Below are 20740 nucleotides of genomic sequence, written 5' to 3' on the forward strand. Positions count from 1 at the left end.
TTTTTTTGTTTTCGCCATCCGCTTGTAAGCGAGAACGCTCCGCCGTGTTGGCGAGCATCGAAGGCACAGCCTCACGCGCGCGCAGGAAACCGCGCGAACGCGACGCGAAACGCAATTTGACGCACGCGGATCGCCTCTCGCGTCGGCGATGTTCTCTCCCTCGTTTTTTTTTTGGTTTTTTTGTTTTTTGTTAAAAAATAAAATAAGTCGTATAATAATTAAAAAACAAAAAAACCAACTAATTCAAGTTTTTCCCCCCCCCCCCACCTCCCACCCACAGCCGCCTCCCTCCTCCACCCGCCTCCCTCCTCCAACTTGACGAAGAAGATGCAGCAGCTGTGGCTGGCGCTAACAGGTCGCGCGCGGCAGGCAGGCAGGAAGACAGGCAGGCGAGCAGGTTGGAAGGGGCGAGTGGAGCAGGGAGTTCATTGTAATGTCGATCCGACCCGGGTGGTTCCATTTCCCAGCGCGAACCTCCTCCTCCTCCTGCTCCTTATTCTTCCTTCCTTCGTCACGCTCCGCCCGCCCCAATCGAAATTGTCCATTTTCAAGGAGAAACATCGGTCGGACGTCGGTGGTCGAGCGGCGTTCTCCGACGACGGGAAGCCGACGGCTTCCTCCGTGCGGCACGGTCACCGCCACCCGTGCCCGCCAGCCCCTCCCAGCCCAGCCCAGCCCAGCCCCCCACCCCCTCGACCTCCTCTCCGCGCGACTCCACGGGAAGCCGCTTGCCCACACGGTGGGCCGAAAAACAGCGGAGGACGTTCTTAGGATTTCTGCTATTTTTATTTACTTATTTACGTTTTTGTTGTTGTTGTTGTTGTTGTTGTTTTTTTGTGTTTTCCCGAAGGAACATTTTTTTGTTTTACTTCAACGTATTTTGTGTTTTTTTGTTTTGTTTACGGCGTGCTGGGCAGAGTCATGAGTGGCCGGTGCGTAACGTCATCCGCTACGCCCTCGGAACGCTTTCCTTGGGAGTCGTCGCGATGCTGCGGCTGCGGCTGCTGCGGCTGCTGCTGCGGCTGCTGCGGCTGCTGCTGCTGCTGGTGAGGAGTAACGAGGCGCGCCGCAGCAGAGTCCTTCCGCGACCACACGTAGTGCGCCGTGAGAGGGCTCGTCAGGAAGTCCTGCCGGGTGACACGCGGACGTTACGCGCGGTAACAACACAGGTGGCGTAAAACTGCGCGGCGCACAAGTTCAACCGCGAGCTGTTTTTATCTGAGCCGGTGGAGGCCCACTCGACGCTCACCGCTGGTGGCTCTAGAGAGCAACCCCCCCCCCCCCCCCCGCCCGCCCGCCTGCCGCAGAGGGGTGGACTTTGGTCTACTCTTCCACGCTGGCCGCAGGAGGTGCGGAGTAATCACGTTTTGCCCGCAACCGCACAAGATCTTGCCAATCGTTGACTCACCCCGATGTTACTTTACACTGCTGAGTGGACAATTCTCGCACCGAAAGATGGAATTAAAACTTTTTTTTTATGTTGGGTTGAAAAATTTTGACGGGTAACGTGAAACATTCGATGATGATGCCAATGCTACGAAAACAATATTTTCACATTTCAAATTTAAGTAAGGAAACAAATAGCTGTGGCCAAAGATGCGTCTGAATGGCCGTCATATGGCCTCTAGCGCTGCAGTGGACTTGTTTTAGTCAAATGATAAGAAACAAAACCTTTGGTTCTTTCGGTAAAGTCACGTAGATAGAAGATTTAATAGATCACGACGTCTTCCACTCTCTCACCTGAAGACGGTCACTTGTGTTGCGATCGAAACGTCGTGAACTATTAATTTTCTACCCCACGTGACTTTACCGAAATAACCAAAGAGTATGGATTCCTGCAGTCACGAAAGTAGCTTCGAATCAAGATTGATAAGAAACAAATTCGATGACTCGTCTGCGTGCAGCTGGGACTGACGGAGCAAAGGTGAACACCTGCCTTTTGCCGGACAAGTCTTCAGTTTCCCATTCCACACAGAATATCTGCCTCATCGGACGATCTCGTTCGTCTTAGTACGCATGTTGAACTTCTTCCGCACCGTACGTAGCCAAATCGGAGGTGCTCACCAATCGGGGCTCACCAACAAGCACTTGCCCCAACAGACCGTTAAGGCTATACAGGGGGATCTTTACCTTTGTCTGTTTGCCTACTTGCGAGTGTGGGCGCTTGACGAGCATTAGCATCCTGCTAAGATCCTGAAACTCAACATGACGTTAATTTCTGCCCATTCACACCGGTTACACCTGAACCTCACCTCTCAGGTCAATTCAGCAGAATTGCTAAGTCCCTGGTGCGGTGGGCGAGCATCAGACGTTGGGTGGGGCCAGGGAAGGTTTTGGTGATACGATTCTATGCCGTGTTGGACGACCTCGTTGGTTCCCAAAGAGGAGCTCGCAAACTACCCGATCACCTCGCTGCCGGCCTTCACAGGGGCGCTCGCCAGCAAGCACTTGCCCCCAACAGACCGCGAAGGCTATCCGGGGGGGGGGGTATGTTTATCTTTGCCTTTGCGTGCGTGCTCCTCACCGCGTGCGAGGCGCGCGCGTGCACGTCGCGCTCGTGCTTGGCGGAGCGAGTGGGCCGCGCGCAGTATTGCTCCAGCTGCATCAGCGAGCAGGAACGGAAGCAGCACTCCTCCACGATGCCGCCCGCGCGCCGGCCCAGCCCGCCCCGGTGCCCGCTCGGTCGCACTGCACCGAGAGAGACAGAGACAGAGATGATCTCACCCCCCCACCCCGCGCGCACCGACAACAATCAACAACAACAACAACCACCGGACCATTCGACGCTAAGTGGCGGTGACGTCACCACGGCGCATGTGCGCGTTGAGGCCGCGTGAAGTGTTGAACGAACCGCTGGCAGGAGGTCAAGGGGCAGCAAAACCCAGGTGCCACGGGTCGACTGACTGACTGAAGTGGACAGGCCGATGCACCACCTGTGGCCCCCAATATGCCAACTTGCTGTGTTTTATCCCCCCGACGTTCCACTCGTTGTTGTGAGCGTCATTCCTCTGCCCTCCGTTGTTGCTGGAGGGCGACTGCCTCAAACTGCCCAGTAGCGTCCTTCACAAGCCTCCTCCACAGAGGCCGATCTTGACACCGCTGGTACCAGTCATCGGCTCCACGTCCTCCCGTATCACATCACTCCATCTCTTCTCTAGCCCGTGCCGCACCCGTTTAGCCCCCTCGATCCGGCCGAACAAAAGCTGTTTAGGCATGCGGTGGCTGGGCATGCGGGCTACATGGCCCAGCCAACGCAGCCTTGCCTGCCGGAGGAGCTCACCGATGGGACTGTGACCAGATCTTTCACGTATTTGTGAGCTCCTCACACAAATCCACTCAGGTTACACTATACACTACGCTACACACTACACTACGCTACACACTACAATACACACTACACTACGCTACACACTACACTACGCTACACACTACACTACACACTACACTACACACTACACTGTGCACTACGCTACACACTACACTATACACTACACTATACACTACGCTACACTATACACTACACTTCGCACTACACTACGCTACACACTACACGGTGCGCTATGCTACACACTACACTATACACTACGCTACACACTACACTACACACTACACTACGCACTACGCTACACACTACACTACACACTACACTACGCTACACGCTACACACTACACTGTGCACTACGCTACACACTACGCCACTGAATGTGTGGCGGCCCCTCACTCACACTGATGGTGTCTTATCGTCGGCGATAGTGGCACCCCCCACCCCCCCTGACAATGAGTGAAGAACACTGAGGGGGGGGCAGGCGGGCGGACGGACGGCATTCGCACGCGGGCACGGACACACGTGGCACTCCTGGTCCGGTGTGCACGTGACGTTGCTCCCGAGGGCTTAATGAATAACCACACAGACCCGTCGCGTATGCGCCGATGCACTGAAGCCTACACTATTTGTCCTTTCGTTGTCGTAATATTGACTTAACCCAGCCGCGCGGCCCGAAACCCCCTGCGTTTTGTTCGTCGCCCCCCCCCCTCCCGTTCACCTCATCATCCTCCTCATTATCCTCCACAGAGCCCCAGCGTAGCCAAATCTTTTTTTTGTGCATGGTCAGCGAAAGAGACGGCTCACCGTCATGCCTGGCACGAACCCCCCACACCACCCCCGACCCTCCCTCCCTCCCACTGCAGTACCCGTGTGTGCACAGCCCGTTTTATGAATTCACTGCTGGATGACACCCCCCACCCCGATCCATGCCGTATGGGTCACGGCGGGTCATGCGACCACACTTTTCCCCAGTAAACATGGAAATGTTGGGCCAAACATTGCCACGCGGTTGGAACCACTGGATGAACCTTGGGACAACCTTGGCACAAGCTCTCCACGTTTTACTGGGTTGTCTAAAACTTTTATTTTTATTTTACCAGGTAAGGCTCACTGAGCTAAATGGCTCTTTTTTTAGAAGCGACCTGGCCGCAAATGATAGGCCATCACGTTTATAGCACAAACCGGAAGAACCGGAGAAAAATCCACACCACCACGGGGAGAGAGACATTCAAACTCCAAATATACAGGCATCAGGATCGGGATCAAACCCACGAACTCCTGGGAACCGGGTGAGGTAGTTAACATCTCCCAGCCACCGTGGCGCCCAAAATTGTTAAAGATAATAACGGCACATCCATAATCCTCCCCTGAAACAGAGACACCGTCTCTCATTGAGGCAGCTCTGAAAAAAAATTAGACGTCATGGATTGATCACACTTGCTGGACTCTAACCACTGTCATCATTTTATTTTGTCAAGAGCCCACCACATCGACTACAAATGTAAATTATTATTATATTATGTCGCACTGAAGAGTTATTTGGCGGTTAAGAACATTGATTCGAGTGTGTGCAATATCTTCCATGCCTTCATGTGCCACGGTTCTTTTTGCGCTGATTTTTTATTTGCTGCGTTGCTGTATTTTCTATTTTATTTGCTGAGATTTTTTTGTCATTTTGATGACCCCCCCCCCCGCACGCCCCACCGCTCCAGTTCAACAAAATAAACTCTGAAATGTAAACGAGTAGATAATGTGGAGGCCATCATCCAGCAGAGGATCGACCATCGGGGCTGTGTGCGTGCATTTTTGTTCGTTTTTCGCATTGATAAAAATAGCGATTGCAGACCACAACACACGCACACGAAAAAATTATAGTCAACATTCCAAAAGGAGCAGAACACTCCAAAACCACGTTCATTGTCCGGGGAATGAAAACAAATGGTCTTGTGGCCACTTGGCACAGACGCGGGTCATGTTACAACCGAGCAGCCCGTTGATAATGAACGAACATGATCACACAACGAACTTTTGTTGTATCAACAATAGATTACTTAATATGAATTTTAAAAAACCACTAATAAACGCATAAGTAAAAAAAAATGGAGAGAGAGAGGGAAGCAAAAAAAAAGAGATAAACCCACGAAACATTTTTTTTTATCAGAAAACAAACAAACAAAAAAAAGGTTTGTGCACTAGATAAAGTGAGATATTCAGATAGAATTTGCCGAGTCAGCCAGTAGTGTGTGAGCTGTTGCCCAAAAGAAGCCCTGTTTACTGACCGCCTCTCATGCCCCGTGGCAACTTCCACCCTTGGCCCCTTACCCCCCCCTCTCCTCACCGCAGCCTCCGCCTTCTCCTCTTGACCCTACAAACCCCCTCATAGATACATCAGCAAGCCCCCCCACCCACCCACCCACACACCCCCACTTCCCCCCACCTCCCCGACTCACCTCTAAAATCCACTGGTGACCCGGCTAGGTAAACACAGGGTGTACGCTCACCAGAATTTTTTTTTTAAAGTGACGGATAGGCCTTTCAGGACAGTGCGTTACCGTGCGTGTCTGTGCGTACGTGGCTTTTCCTCAAATGAGTACCTGGCGCGGTGTGTAAACATCGTCACTGGGGAGACAAAGGCGGCCGGGCGTGGTGCTGGCCACCCACCCCTTCGTGTGCCGTGTCGTTCTTAATACAGTGAGGGAAAAAAGTATTTTATCCCCTGCTGATTTTGTACGTTTGCCCACTGACAAAGAAATGATCAGTCTATAATTTTAATGGTAGGTTTATTTGAACAGTGAGAGACAGAATAACAACAACAAAATCCAGAAAAACGCATGTCAAAAATGTTATAAATTGATTTGCATTTTAATGAGGGAAACACGTATTTTTCCCTCATTAAAACGTACAAAATCAGCAGAGGATCAAATACTGTTTTCCCTCACTGTAGGTGCTGCTCGCTAACAGCACTTGTCCCTACAGTCTGCTAAGGCTATACGGGGGATCTTTATCTGTGCATTTTGTGTGTTTGCGTATTTGTGAGTGTGGGCGCTTGATGAGTATTAGCATCCTATTAAGGTCCTGAAATTCAACATGACGTTAATTTCTGCCCATTCACACCGGTTACACCTGAACCTCTATCTCAGGTCAATTAAGCAGAATTGCTAAGTCAGACGTTGGGTGGGGCCAGGGAAGGTACACTCTTAGTTCTTTCGGTAAAGTCACGTAGGTAAAAAATTAAATTAAAATTAATAAAAATAAAACAATAAGATCACGACGTTTCGGAGGCAACACAAGTCTCCGTCATCAGGTGGGACCGTCACAGCCAGATTTGCTGCATCAAGCCAGAACTAAGAGTATGAATCCTTGCAGTCACGAAAGCTTCAAATCTAGAATTAATAGCCAGGGAAGGTCTCTGGCGAGACAGCGCAAATTCTATGCCGTGTTGGACTCAAGAGGAGCTCGTCAACTCCAGAAGAGGAGCTCGCAAAACCCGCAAAAAAATAACCTGCATCGTTACACTGTGTAACGAATTCTTTTCTTTAATTAATTATGTTTGTCTTTGTGTGTCGTCGTCGTCGCGCGCCACGCCACGTACCCACGTAGAATCCATCGGGGCCGCACACGAACTGCAGCGTGTCCACCAGCTCGGAGCCACAGAGCGTCTCGGCCGAGCAGCGTTCACTCCACAGCGTGCACAGCGCCATCACGAGCCACAGCAGAGCCTGCGAGCCGGCACGGAGAGACCATCGGCGATGGGTAAGGGGAGGTTGGGGGGTGGGGGGGAGTTGGGGTGGGCGGGGTGGGGGGGAGTTGGGGGGGAGTTGGGGTGGGCGGGGTGGGGGGGAGTTGGGGTGGGCGGGGTGGGGGGGAGTTGGGGGGGAGTTGGGGTGGGCGGGGTGGGGGGGAGTTGGGGTGGGCGGGTTGGGCGGGGTGGGCGGGGTGGAGGGGAGTTGGGGTGGGCGGGGTGGAGGGGAGTTGGGGTGGGCGGGGTGGGGGGGAGTTGGGGTGGGCGGGGTGGGGGGGAGTTGGGGTGGGCGGGGTGGGGGGGAGTTGGGGTGGGGGACTACGACAACCAGAACTTGGGGACTCGTGGGGTAAAGACGGGCGCCGAGGAGACGAGGCGTGAAAAGTCAATGCGTGTATTGTCGGAGCGATGTTTGTCTTTTCAAAAAATAATTTGAAAAGAAAATACGCATATTTCCTTTGACAACACGCATATTATATTCTTGGTTCTTTTGGTAAAGTCACGTAGAAGGGAAAAAACAATAAAATAATAAAAATAAAACAATAAAATGCTCACGAAGTTTCGATTGCAACACAAGCAATCGTCATCATGAGTGAAAATCACAGCAAGAAAATCTTTAATTATTGCTTTGGTTTTCACACCTGATGATGATTGCTTGTGTTGCAATCGAAACGTGCGAGAATTTAATTGTTTTATTTTTATTATTGTATTGTTTTCCCTTCTACGTGACTTTACCAAAAGAACCAAGAATATGAATCCCTGCAGTCACGAAAGCTTTAAATCGAAAAAATACGCAGATTGTCAGAGGCATGCTTGTCTTTGAAAAGACAATGAGTTTATTCATTCTAGATTTGAAGCTTTCGTGACTGCAAGGATTCATATTCTTTGGGTCTTTCGGTAATGCCACGTAGATAGAAAAATAATTCAAATAATAAAAAATAATCACAATACCATGACGTTTCGATGGCAACAGAAGCAATCGTCATCAGGTGAGAGCCTCTGAAGCAGGAAATAATATATTTCCTGCTTCAGCAAATGCGTGTATTGTCAGAGGCATGTTTGTCTTTGAAAAGACAATGAGTTTATTAATTCTAGATTTGAAGCTTTCGTGACTGCAAGGATTCATACTTTTAGGTTTTTTTCGGTAGTCACGTCGGTGAAAAAAATAAAATAAAAAATTACTAAAAGTAATAATATAAATAAAATAATTTATTATTAATAAAATAAAAAAATTCTACAAGTAATAATAGAAATAAAATAATTTATTATTAATAAAATAAAAAATTTACTCAAAGTAATAATAAAAATAAAATAATGTATTATTTTATTTTATTTCTATTATTACTTTTAGTAATAAAAAAAATTCACCTCCGTGACTACCGAAAAAACCTAAGAGAATGAGTGTATTGCCAGAGGCATGTTTGTTTGCACGTTCACCACGAGTACTGTGTGGTTAATGCAGTACTCGGTTCTTTGCAAAATGTATCTATTTGGTGTTTGAACATCATAACGCCTCCTTAATAGAGGGGGGTTTTTTTGGGGGGGGGGGGGGTTACACCTGTTTCATTGCCAGAAAAGGTAAAACACTTTTTATTATTTTTCTTAATACACTCGGCTACCACTCCGTATGCCTTGGAACGGCTCAACAACTATTTAAACTGCAATTTTTCCCGTGTACGTTTAACGGTGTAGTGGCGATTCGGGTGGCAGATTTGTACCAAAAAGGCGCCACGCACATTCACTGGAAACAAATTAAAACTTGAATTCGAAGAAGACATCAAAAGGTTTACACCATTGGAACCTCATTTGGCAGTAGAAAAAATAAAAATATGATAATTGTTTTTTTACCCTTTTATCTGGGAACAAAACTGACACCTTTTTTTACAAGGAGTCATGTTTGCATAGACCACAATATCTGCAGTTATAATGTAATGCAAACAAAAACATAACTCTGATAATGTATGCACTGTCCTTGAAGTGTGGACCAATCAACTTCAAGGACAGTGCATACATAATCAGAGTTATGTTTTTTGTTTGCATTACGACTGCAGGTATCGTGGTCAATGCAAAACATGACTCCTTGTAAAAAAAAAGGTGTCAGTTTTGTTGCCAGATAAAAGGGTAAAAACCCAATTATCACATCAAAAGGTGATTCCTAGACAGCGAAAAGGCGCGATGCCGACCCTTGGGATCGGGCCCCTTCCCATGATGCTCTCTGGCAGCGTTCTTCGTCGCAAGGTCACGTGTGCCGCTGGCGGCCCCTGGTGGCCTTTAGTGAGGGCCCACGTGGCCTTTAGTGAGGGCCTCTCTAACGTGCGGCCACCCCGACAATACAGAAATATTGAAAAACACCTCGCCCCAACCCCCACCCCACCCCAACAAAACTAAACACGCGCGGGGGTCGAGAACACAGAAGAAGTAAATGAATAGACGCGTGTAATATTAACACGTGGAGGAAGATGCGCTTCACAAACATTGCCTCCATCTAGATTTGAAGCTTTCGTGACTGCAAGGATTCATATTCTTAGGTTTTTTTCGGTAAAGTCACGTAGGTAAAAAATTAAAATTAATAAAAGTAAAATACCTTTACATCATTCGCACCTAGTTTACACAACAAAGGCCCATTCCTAACAGCGTGTTTCAGCCGCACCGAAACTCACAAAAATAATATTCAGGGCCTTACCTTGGCTCCTCCCACCCTCAACCAGTATATATATACAAATACTGTGTTCTTGGAATTTCTCTCACTTGATACAGCTATCGTGCTGTGACGGTTCCACCTGAAGACGGAAGCTTGTGTTGCCTCCGAAACGTCGTGATTTTTATTTTATTTTTCATTTTACTTTTATTAATTTTAATTTTTTACCTACGTGACTTTACCGAAAAAACCTAAGAATATAGTTGCAAGTAAGCAGCAGCAGCACATATAGCAGCGTTCTTCATGGCAAGGCCTCGCTGTACCACTGGTGGCCCAACTGGTGGCCTTTAGTGAGGGCCTCTAACGTGCGGCCACCCCGATAATACACAAAGATTGAAAAACACCTCCCCCCCACCTACCCACCCCATCATCGTGCTGCTGTCAAGCCCCCAACGCTTTCAAATATGTGGCGGCAACCTCACCCACACTGATGATGTCTTATCGGTGCAAGTGTGCCCTCCTCCCCACCCCCCCCGTCTCTCTTTCTCTCTGCGAGTGAGTGAAGAACACTGCCGGTGTGCGTGCACCTTCCTAATCAGCCGAGTTTCTCCTCGGGTTCACAGCCCCACTCCTCCGCGCGTCTGGCCCGTTCTGCGTGTTTGCTAGAAGCAGTCAAAGCAGGTGCATTCTCTTTGGGGCCGTCCATAAATGACGTCACGCGATTTTGGACGAGTTTTGACCCCCCCCCCTAGTCACACGGCGTCACAAAAAAAATCTAAACATGCTTCAAATCGCTTTAAACTATTGTCATTGTAGTGTGTATTTAATGTGGCGCTGCACTCTGATGTTGTAGGAAAAAACATTTATTAAAAGTATATTTAATTAAGTAGAACGTGTTGTCTATATTTACTGAAAGTTGCGCATTTTGATGTGACGTCACATTTATCAAACCCCCCTCCCCCCCTTCGTCACACATCGTCACGAATGTCTGACCCCCCCCCCCTAGGTGCGTGACGTCATTTATGGACGGCCCCTTTGCGCTGGTCGTGGGAAACGGAGGCCTGCTGCGACGAGTTGAAGGCAACAACAATGATCATAATTAAACAGTGAATATTCGGTGTGATGTCAGAGCGAGTAGCCCGCGCGGTGCATGTAATGTGTGCGTTGAGCTTCGTTCGCGCCGTGACTAGCCAACTCTGCCTCCCGATTCATTGCCACCGAGGTGGGGTTGGTGGCTCACATTGGGATCATACGCTTGAGACACACACACCCGCCAGGGATAAACGTGGTGCACGGACAGAAGGCAAGGACAACACGTAGGTTGCGTGTCTATGTGCGTGGAGCGCCAGGGTGGCTAGGAGATGTTAACTACCTCGCCTGGTGTACAGGAGGTCGTGGGTTCGATAACAACCCTGACGCCTGCTGTATATTTGGAGTTTGCGTGTCTTTTTTTCTCTCATCATCATCATCACGGTGGCTAGGAGATGTTAACTACCTCGCCTGGTATGCAGGAGGTCGTGGGTTCGATAGCAACCCTGACGCCTGCTGCTGTATATTTCGAGTTTGCGTGTCTCTCTTTCTCTCATCATCATCATCATCACGGTGGCTAGGAGATGTTAACTACCTCGCCTGGTATGCAGGAGGTCGTGGGTTCGATAGCAACCCTGACGCCTGCTGTATATTTGGAGTTTGCGTGTCTCTCTTTCTCTCATCATCATCATCACGGTGGCTAGGAGATGTTAACTACCTCGGCTGGTGTACAGGAGGTCGTGGGTTCCGATCCTGACCCTGACGCATGCTGCTGTATATTTCGAGTTTGCGTGTCTCTCTTTCTCTCATCATCATCATCATCATCACGGTGGCTAGGAGATGTTAACTACCTCGCCTGGTGTACAGGAGGTCGTGGGTTCCGATCCTGACCCTGACGCATGCTGCTGTATATTTCGAGTTTGCGTGTTCTCCTCTCCCCGTGGATTTTTCTCCGGGTCCTCTGGGTTTACCCCTCCACATTCAGAATGAACATCACGCGTTTGGAGCATTCGGCTGCGATACATTTCCACGTGGCGAGGAGCCAAACTTCGTTGAGCCATCGTTTGCGATGCCCGGGTCGCTTCTGAAAAAGAGCTACACAGCTCACATTTTGACTTAAAACTTTCGTGACTTGCAGGAATTCATATTCTTGGTTCTTTCGGTAAAGTCACGTAGATAGAAAATAAACAAAAACCCACGACGTTTCGCCTCTTTTCTCTCCGCCTGATGAAGACCTCTTGTGTTGCGATCGAAACGTCGTGGATTTTTTTTAACTTTTTATTTGTATTTCCCATCTACGTGACTTTACCGAAAGAACCAAGAATAAGCTACACAGCTTAGTGCGGCCTTAACCTGGTCAAATAAAAATAAAATGTTCGTAAGATTCAGTGGGGGTTCGATTTAAAGCTTTCGTGACTGCAGGGATTCATCTTCTTGGTTCTTTCGGTAAAGTCACGTAGAAGGGAAATAATAAAATCATAAAAGTAAAACATAAAATGCAATTATTTCCCTTCTACGTGACTTTACCGAAAGAACCAAGAAGATGAATTCAGTGGGGTGTTTGTTTTCTCGCGCGCGCGCGTGTGTTTGTGTGTGGGGGTGTTGGTTGTACCTTTGCACAGGAATGCGAGCGTCCAGAGGACAGCGTCCTCGACAAGTAAAACATATCCTGCCAAACCTCGCCAGCGAAGGGGCAGGAGACGCAGAGGCAACACTCCCGCAGGACGAACCCCCCCCCACCCCCAATAACCTACGCTGCAGTAGGAACTGCATAACGCGGTCTGTCCAATGGTCGCAGTCGAATTCGTACTAAGTGGTTATTTATAGATTTAAATCGTGAACAAATATATGTACTGGCAGCAACGTATGCTTAAGCTGTAAAGCAAATAATCCCAACGCTATACACACAGACGCGCACCCACACAGACACATACAAAGACAAAGATCCCCCATATAGCCTTGGGCAGACTGTAGGGGCAAGTGCTGTTAGCGAGCACCTATGAAGGCCGCAACGGTACACGAGGGGGTGGGTGGCCAGCACCACGCCCGACCGTCTTTGTCTCCCTAGTGGCGATGTTTACACACCGCACCAGGTACTCATTTGAGGCTGAGTCGACCTAGGGGAGGCCCAGGATCGGTTCAGATAATCGTCACTGGTGTTGGCCGTGAGCGGGAATCGAACCCGGGTCGCCAGGTTCATAGCGCAGCGCGCTAACCGCTGCACTACCGCTCCCCAAACAGACCCACGCAGACACACACAGACACACACACACAGACACACACACGTGTGTGTGCACTCAAAGAAGTCGGCTTAGCTGCATACACACAAACAAGCAAGCCAATGAACATCCCAACGTTTCACCCAGAAGATATTGACAATCGTCCTATCGGCAACCCGTCACGGAGAACATTTCCTTTCGGAACACTCGGCGAGTAGTGAAGCAATTTATGCCAGAAGATGAACTTAAAAAAACTAAAAATATATTTATTTTACCAGCTGAGACCCACTGAATTAGCAAGTTTTTTTTCAGAAGCGACCTGCCCACAAATGATAGCTCAACGAAGTGGCTTATCGTGCCTGTACGTATGCTGAACTTCTCTCGCACCGCACGTCGCCAACCGTGCTAATCGGAGCAGTTCTAGAGGAATGAGCTGACAATCCAGACGACGATTTCAAAGTGCACGCAACTCCAACGGCTTCCTAATGTCGGAAGGAAGAACGGCGCTCCAGACGGCCGCAGAAGCGCGTTCAAAGGCACGCGGTGCGGTGACCGCCGTCTCTGTCCGATGGCTTAAGCCAAAAGCTGCGAGGATGTTTGGCGTGATGGTGGGTTTTACGCTCCTTGAGATTGTTGCAAGGACGTTGGTGCCTCACCCTCAGCTGGACCAAAGCAGAATACTGCGCGAAAGAAGTTCAACATACATGCGTACATGCCCCTCGATATTTTTGGAGTTAATAGAGAAACACCATTTTTCTCCCCCCAGTGTATAGGTTACACGGTGGTCTCTGACAATGAACGATTTCCTGCATTTGGGCAGGCGGTGTTTGTATGTGTGTGTGTGTGCCCGTGGCCGGATCTGGATTGATGACCGGTGGTTTAATTTAGCTGTGCAATGCTTTGTACGTCTGGAATCTACCTGGCCTGCCATTCATTATCAAGCCTTCCTCCTGTTTCCTTCCTTGAATAGAGGGGTAGATGTGAGACGTCGCTTGGGAGCCCTTCACGCGCGAAGGGGAGAGATTAACGAATGGAACGAAACAGGAGGAGGATTTCTCCACAAATCTGGATGTCCGCCTGATGTTTCTGGTTGTAATAACTGGCGAAACGTCGTACTCAGATCGTAAACGTCGTGGATGTCCCCTCCAACACACCGGTGTGCTGTACGAGTGACGAATTGGCCACGTTCCGTTCACGTGACACAAAACCTCACTAATTGGCCGTGTCGGGTGGTGGCGGGTTTAACGATACATTTGCATATTTACGCGATCTAACCCCCCAAAAAAAACCCTCTATCGTGGATATCAAGCCTTATTTTCTCTATGCTTGCAAAATATGTTCCACCACTCCAGAACCCCCCCCCCACTCACTGCACGATGCACAAGCACCTGCTGTTCGCGTGAACATTTTTGGCAAACTCGCTAGAGATCTGACTTGGACTCGTCCACGTGGATTGCGTGAAAACAATCCGACAAATACTTCTCCTTCAAACATTTGGACAGCGTTGCCCATCAGCGTGGTGGCGGTGGTGGTGGTGGCGGTGGTGGTGGTGGTGGCGGTGGTGGTGGTGGTGGTAGCGGTGGGGGTGGCGGTGGTGGCGGTGGCGGCGGTGGTGGTGGTGGCGGCGGTGGTGGTGGTGGTGGTGGCGGTGGTGGTGGTGGTGGCGGTGGTGGTGGTGGCGGTGGTGGTGGTGGCGGTGGTGGTGGTGGTGGTGGTGGTGGTGGTGGCGGCGGCGGCGGTGGTGGTGGTGCTGGTGGTGGTGGTGGTGATGGTCGTGGTGATGGTGGTGGTGGCGGTGGCGGCGGTGGTGGTGGTGGCGGCGGCGGTGATGGCGGCGGCGGTGGTGGTGGTGGTAGGGGCCTTTCTCTGGCATGCCCCAGATGCTGTTGGCCCAGTTTGAGAGCGCATCGCACAACCACCAACCGCGCACGATGTCCAATCAGCTTTCTTTTATTTGGCTAGATAAGTGCTAAACAAACACAGCGGCAGGTTAAATAAGACGGGGGGGTGGGCGGGGGGGGGAGGCTGATTTCATGACGGAAGACCTTGAACTGAGTGGACTTTTGTCGATGGCCGATTCCAGCAATTGTCAGGATCGGTGTCCCTAGCGTGGGGAGGAGGAGGAGGAGGCTCACGTTGTGGCTGGGTAGCCGGCTGGTGGCAGGAACGGCTTGAAGCAAGGCAGGTTGCCACGCCGGATCTGCCAGTGACGGACGCCAGTCCGTTAACCCTGACGGCTTGTGAGGCTCTGTTCATCACGCAGGCTCTCGCGGGCACATGTTGTCCGTAATAGAGGCGTGTTTCGTAATGACTGGCGACACGTCGTTACTCGATTTGTAAATGTTGTGGGTTTTACTGTGCTGTACTGGTAACGAATTGGCACGTTTTGATCACGTGACAAGCCTTACGAATTGTCTGTGTCGGGTGGTGGCGGGGTTTAACGTTCGCATTTATATTCACGCGATGAAACCCAAAAACCTTGATTACGAAACCGAGGGTCTTCTAACCCACGACCTTCCACGGGGGGGAGAGGGGGGGGGGGTGGCATTGCCACCCTCTCGTGGCCTCGAAGTGCACCTAGCCTGGCACCAGCATCGCGATGTTGCTGCCATCAAGTGTGCGTCTTGTGTGCGAAAAGCGTGAATGCATTTAATGCGGTCGCTGTCTCCGCACGCAACGCTGTGGATGCTTTTTGTGCCACGTGACGCGCCGTCGAACGCGGCTACCTCCCCCACTCGCGCGCGCGTTGGTTTTGGTGCACGGCCAGCGGACACGGAGAGATTCCACGTTTCCCCCAGGAGGGAAACCAAACAAGGGGAGTAGAAGACGAAGATGAACAAGTCGAAGAAGTCGAAGAAGAAGCAGGCACCGCTACCAGTGAGCATCGCCCAATCATCTCCCAGCGATACTGCCGCTCCGCCTAGACTCTCTTTTTTAAATCATTTATATTAAGTTCACTTGCTTGCTTGCGCGCTAACGACCGTGCAAATCTTTCGGTCGTTTCTTAACCCACTTCCCGTGATCCAATCGAGCTGACATTTTGCACACAGACTCGTTGTGCGTGACAATGCATTTTCGTGAAAAAATTTTTCCAAAATTTTACACTTTTTAGGAAAAAAAAAATTATATTTAATTACCAATTGCTTAATGGTGGCAGGCAATCATCTGACCCATAGGTGGCAGCCATCTCAAGCCAGAGGACGAGAGGACTCTAGCCGTCACGCATGTAAAGGATTTATAGTGAAAAACTTAGTTTTTACGGGTTAATTTTTTTGTTGCAAGTCGACCGTGACCCGAATCCCGTCCCACACGACGATGCCAGGGCGGCCCACGATCCGAACCGCGACCCCGCAGCCGACCCGGTGACACACGCCACTACACCCCGGAGTGTGGAGCGGTGGCGCAGCGGTTGCGCACGCTTCTACGACGACCACGACAAGACCGTTGTTTGAAGTACCCCGGGCATCACCCGGCCACCTGAGTTCGATTCCCCGACCCCGCGGTTTATAATCGTGGGGAAATGTTAACTACCTCGCCTGGTATACAGGAATTCGTGGGTTCGATCTCGACCATGACGATGCCTGCTGTATATTTGGAGTTTGCGTCTTTCTTTCTATCAGCACGGTGGCGAGGAGATGTTAACTACCTCGCCTGGTATACAGGAGGTCGTGGGTTCGATCTCGACCATGACGATCCCTGCTGTTGTATATTTGGAGTTTGCGTGTCTCTCTCTCTGAAGATCATGACGGTGGCTAGGAGATGTTAACTTCCTCGCCTGGTGTACAGGAGGTCGTGGGTTCGATCTCGACCATGACGATCCCTGCTGTTGTATATTTGGAGTTTGCGTGTCTCTCTCCACGTGGTCGCGTGGATTTTCCTCCGGGTCCTCCGGGTTTTTCTCTGCACATTTAGAATCAACGTCAAGCGTTTAGGGTGTTTGGCTGCTGTACATTTCCACGGAATACACCGCTTCATTTGGTCTGTCGCTTGTGAGAGCCAGGTCACTTCTGAAGAAGAGCTCTGTGGATCTCAGTGGGCCCTTAGTGACCTCCACCTACACCAATACTCAGTGACCGGCGGGGTGAAGTATGGTTAACGACTCCACCGACCGTGACACAGCACTGGGGGGGGGGGGGGGGGGGAGACCAGCATGCATCAGTGAATTTAGGAAGGAATATAGACGAGTCTATGCAGTCTCTACAATGAATGTGCCGTGAATAATATAATTACCGGTATCGTTCATATTCAATTGTGCTTTGATTAGAAATAGCCAAAATGTGGTCCAACACCATGTGAGACTAGGCTCTAAGGAAAGCTGTCTCGAGTGTGGACCAATCAACTTCAAGGACAGTGCATACATTATCAGAGTTGTGTTTTTTGTTTGCATTACGACCGCAGGTATTGTGGTCTATGCAAACATGACTCCTTGTAAAAAGGTGTCAATTTTGTTGCCAGATAAAAGGGTAAAAAAACTATTATTATATTTTTTACAGGCAAATGAGGTTCCAATGGTGTAAATGCTTACCCCGAGCTCTCATACTCTGATGGTGCATTGTCTTTGAGTTGTGCGCCTTTTGGCGTCATCTGGTCCAACACCATGTGAGACTAGGCTCTAAGGAAAGCTGTCTCGAGTGTGGACCAATCAACTTCAAGGACAGTGCATACATTATCAGAGTTGTGTTTTTGTTTGCATTACGACCGCAGGTATTGTGGTCTATGCAAACATGACTCCTTGTAAAAAGGTGTCAGTTTTGTTGCCAGATAAAAGGGTAAAAAAACTATTATCAACAATTTTTTCTTTTAAAGCACCCCGCATGGACACGACCCGCGTCACGCGGCCACGGCGAGAGGGCCTCGAGGGCAACTTCCCCGCGGACTTTGTGCCAAAGTTGGGTCGTCGTCGGTTGCGCAACCGAGACGGCGACACGAAAATAATCGCCGTCTCTCATTCATTTCATGTATTCGGTATATAACCCCGTGAGCCGTGCGGCTCTTGACTCGGGTGCAACCGCAACAAAACAAAAACATGAACAATAAACATTTTTCGATTTAAAGCTTTCGTGACTGCAGGGATTCATCTTCTTGGTTCTTTCGGTAAAGTCACGTGACTTTACCGAAAGAACCAAGAAGAATAAGAAACATCTTAAAGTGACTACACGCAGCAGAAAAATCCTGGAAAAAACAGCAGCAAAGTCTTCCAGAAAAAAAAATATTTGCGATGGATGGGCCGCAGTTAATTATGTTAATTTGGCGCCGCAATAAAGTTTCGATGACACGCACAGCGCGGACACGAAAAGCCACCTCTGATGCTACAGGCACAAAAAAGCCGCCGTTCGTCGCCGTTATCGGCCATGCTCTATCCACTGCTGCACGGAAAAAAAGGCCGTGCCCCCCCGACTGCCCGGGGTGGGGGGGGGGGTTATATTGCTGCACGGTGCCGGCACTTCAGCGTGACGCGTGGCTTGGACTACGCACGGTGCGACAAGCGACGAGTTCTGCGTAACGTGAATGGGACGACGGCAGCCACGTGAGAGATGAATGGCGGATGTTCCAAGTCGGGGCGCGTGCTTGTCTTTGTTTGTTTGTGTTTATTTTCTTGTTTATTTGTTTTTCTGGTTAGTTTGTTTTTGTGATCTTTGGGTCTTTCGGTAAAGTCACGTCGATAGAAAAAACCAATAACAATACAGTAACAAAAATAAAAATGCAAATAAGGTGAATGAAAAAAAGATTTTTTAAATTATTTTATTGTTTATTGTTTATTATTTTTTCTATCTACGTGACTTTACCGAAAGACCCAAATAATATGAATTCCTGCGGTTTTTTTTGGTTTTTTGTTTGTTTGCTTTTAAAGTGTGGACCGCAAAGATAAAAACTTGCGATCTAATTGTAACGGCGCGAGCATATGCGTCGTTTGAACTCCCAATTGTGTATTTTAATTCCCAATTGTGCATTCAGAAAGTTACTTCACTCGGATTCAACGAAGGCGGGGGAGGAGGAGGGCGGGGTAGTCAACATTCGTCTGCTCCGTGCTCCAGTGAATTATACTCACGACCAAAGACAGACAGAGAGAGACACACACACACAGAGAGAGAGCCGTACACTGGATCCGCCTGCTGTTATTATTGACACCGCACGTGTGTGTGGGTGCGTGCGTTCAAGAGCATCGCGTGCAAATCTCTGATTCGAAGGGGAGGGAGGGGGGGAGCATCCCACGAATGTGCGTGCTCGCGTGCGTTTGATCAAACGGGGGGTGAAGGCATAAAGAGAGTGGGAAAGCGCCCATCCCCCCGCGCTCGCCTCGCATCCAATGTATGGAGGCATCAACGCGGCGATGACTTGAGAACATATGAAGGCAGGGCGCTGTTGATCATAAAGGCCTTTGTTCAATTCCAGGAACGCGACGTGGGGTGAAACGCTTTGCCCCCTAACTCCCGCACGACAGAAGCCACTTTCCATCGGAACGTATACAGTGCCGTGCGTGTGCGTGGTGCTGGCCACCCGCCCCCTCGTGTGCCCGTGCCGGCCTTCATAGGTGCTCGCTAACAGCACTTGCCCCAACGGTCTGTTACGGGCTACACGGGGGATCTTTGTCTTGGTGTAGCGGTTAGCGCGCTGCGCTAGGAACCCGACGACCCAAGTTCGATTCCAGGCTCACGGCCACCGAAACAACCAGCGACGATTATTCGCACCGGTCCTGGGCCTCCCCTAGGTTGACTCAGCCTCAAATTAGTACCTGGTGCGGTGTGTCGTGAAACATCGCCACTGGTGTGGGCCACCCACCCTCCTCGTGTCCGCAAGCTTCTCTGCGCTCCGAACCCGGTGACCCGAGTTCGATTCTCGCTCACGGCCAACATCGCTGACGAATATCTTACCCGGTTCGGTGCTACCCCTGGGTCGATTCGGCCTTAAATGGGCACCCGACGAAGTGTGTATAAAACATCAGCACTGGGGAGACAAAGGCGGACGGGCGTGGTGCTGGCCACCCACCCCCTCTCGTGCCGTGCCGTGGCGGCCTTCATAGGTGCTCGCTAACAGCACTTGCCCCCACGGTCTGCTGAGGCTATACGGGGGACCATTGCCTTTACGTGTGCGCATGCATACATATACTTAAGCTTGGGCACATTTTACAGACACACAACAACAAGAACGCATTCGCTTCGTGGAGAGACGGGCGCATTTTACAAGAGACAAATTTTTGCCATGGGAAAGGTGGCACAGTCGGTCAGCGGGAATTTCCACTTACGAATCCCGGCCAACTTGGGTTTGACCCCGGCCCATGCCCATCGGCAATCGTCAGTGGCGAGCGACGTCGGAACCGATCTTTGCACGCCGCCCGAACACCACGTCGGAGGCAACCCGCGACGAACGGCGCGGCGAGGTGCGGCTCAAACAACGACTGCCACAACGGACGAAGAGGCCACGGTCTTCAAAACCGCAACAGTCGATTGGCTGGCAGGGCAACGTAAATGTTTGTAAATTAAATAAAAAAACAACGTCGACGATGACGACGCAACGTGTTCGCTACCTGTGTGCACGCTCTCGATTGCGCACTCGAAGCCGAGTTTTGCACCTCGGGATGAAAGCGGTGGGCTTACGTGCGGCGCGAGAGAAGTTCAACATACAACGCATCTTTAAAGCGCAGGACCAAATTGACGCGCTCGGCCCGGCGACCCTGTAATTTCGCACCGGGATTTAGAGTCGCGGCTTCTTGGCGGACGGGTGACGTGAAACGCAAAACTCTCGATTGATCGCAACCGAGTCGTAAACTTACGCACACGTTTAGACCG

The 20740-nt window shown here is 50.2% G+C and overlaps 1 protein-coding gene across 2 annotated transcripts in view; it reads right to left on the reverse strand.

Moving 5' to 3' along the window:
- Nucleotides 1–283: 283 nt before the first annotated feature.
- LOC144942341 (insulin-like growth factor 1) overlaps nt 284–20740 on the reverse strand; it is a 41463-nt gene continuing 21006 nt past the window's right edge. The window contains exons 2-4 of one of the 2 annotated variants that reach the window (XM_078869159.1): nt 6918–7044; nt 2525–2688; nt 284–1127 (exon numbers count right to left, since the gene is read on the reverse strand). In XM_078869159.1, the coding sequence (XP_078725285.1) occupies nt 900–1127; nt 2525–2688; nt 6918–7044 (519 nt within the window). In that variant the 3' untranslated portion in view covers nt 284–899. Of the gene's footprint in view, nt 1128–2503; nt 2689–6917; nt 7045–20740 lie in introns of both variants that reach the window. The other variant, XM_078869158.1, reaches the window with a different exon arrangement.

The sequence above is a fragment of the Lampetra fluviatilis genome, chromosome 27 (genome assembly GCF_964198595.1).
Source record: "Lampetra fluviatilis chromosome 27, kcLamFluv1.1, whole genome shotgun sequence".
Taxonomy (NCBI): Eukaryota; Metazoa; Chordata; class Hyperoartia; order Petromyzontiformes; family Petromyzontidae; genus Lampetra; species Lampetra fluviatilis.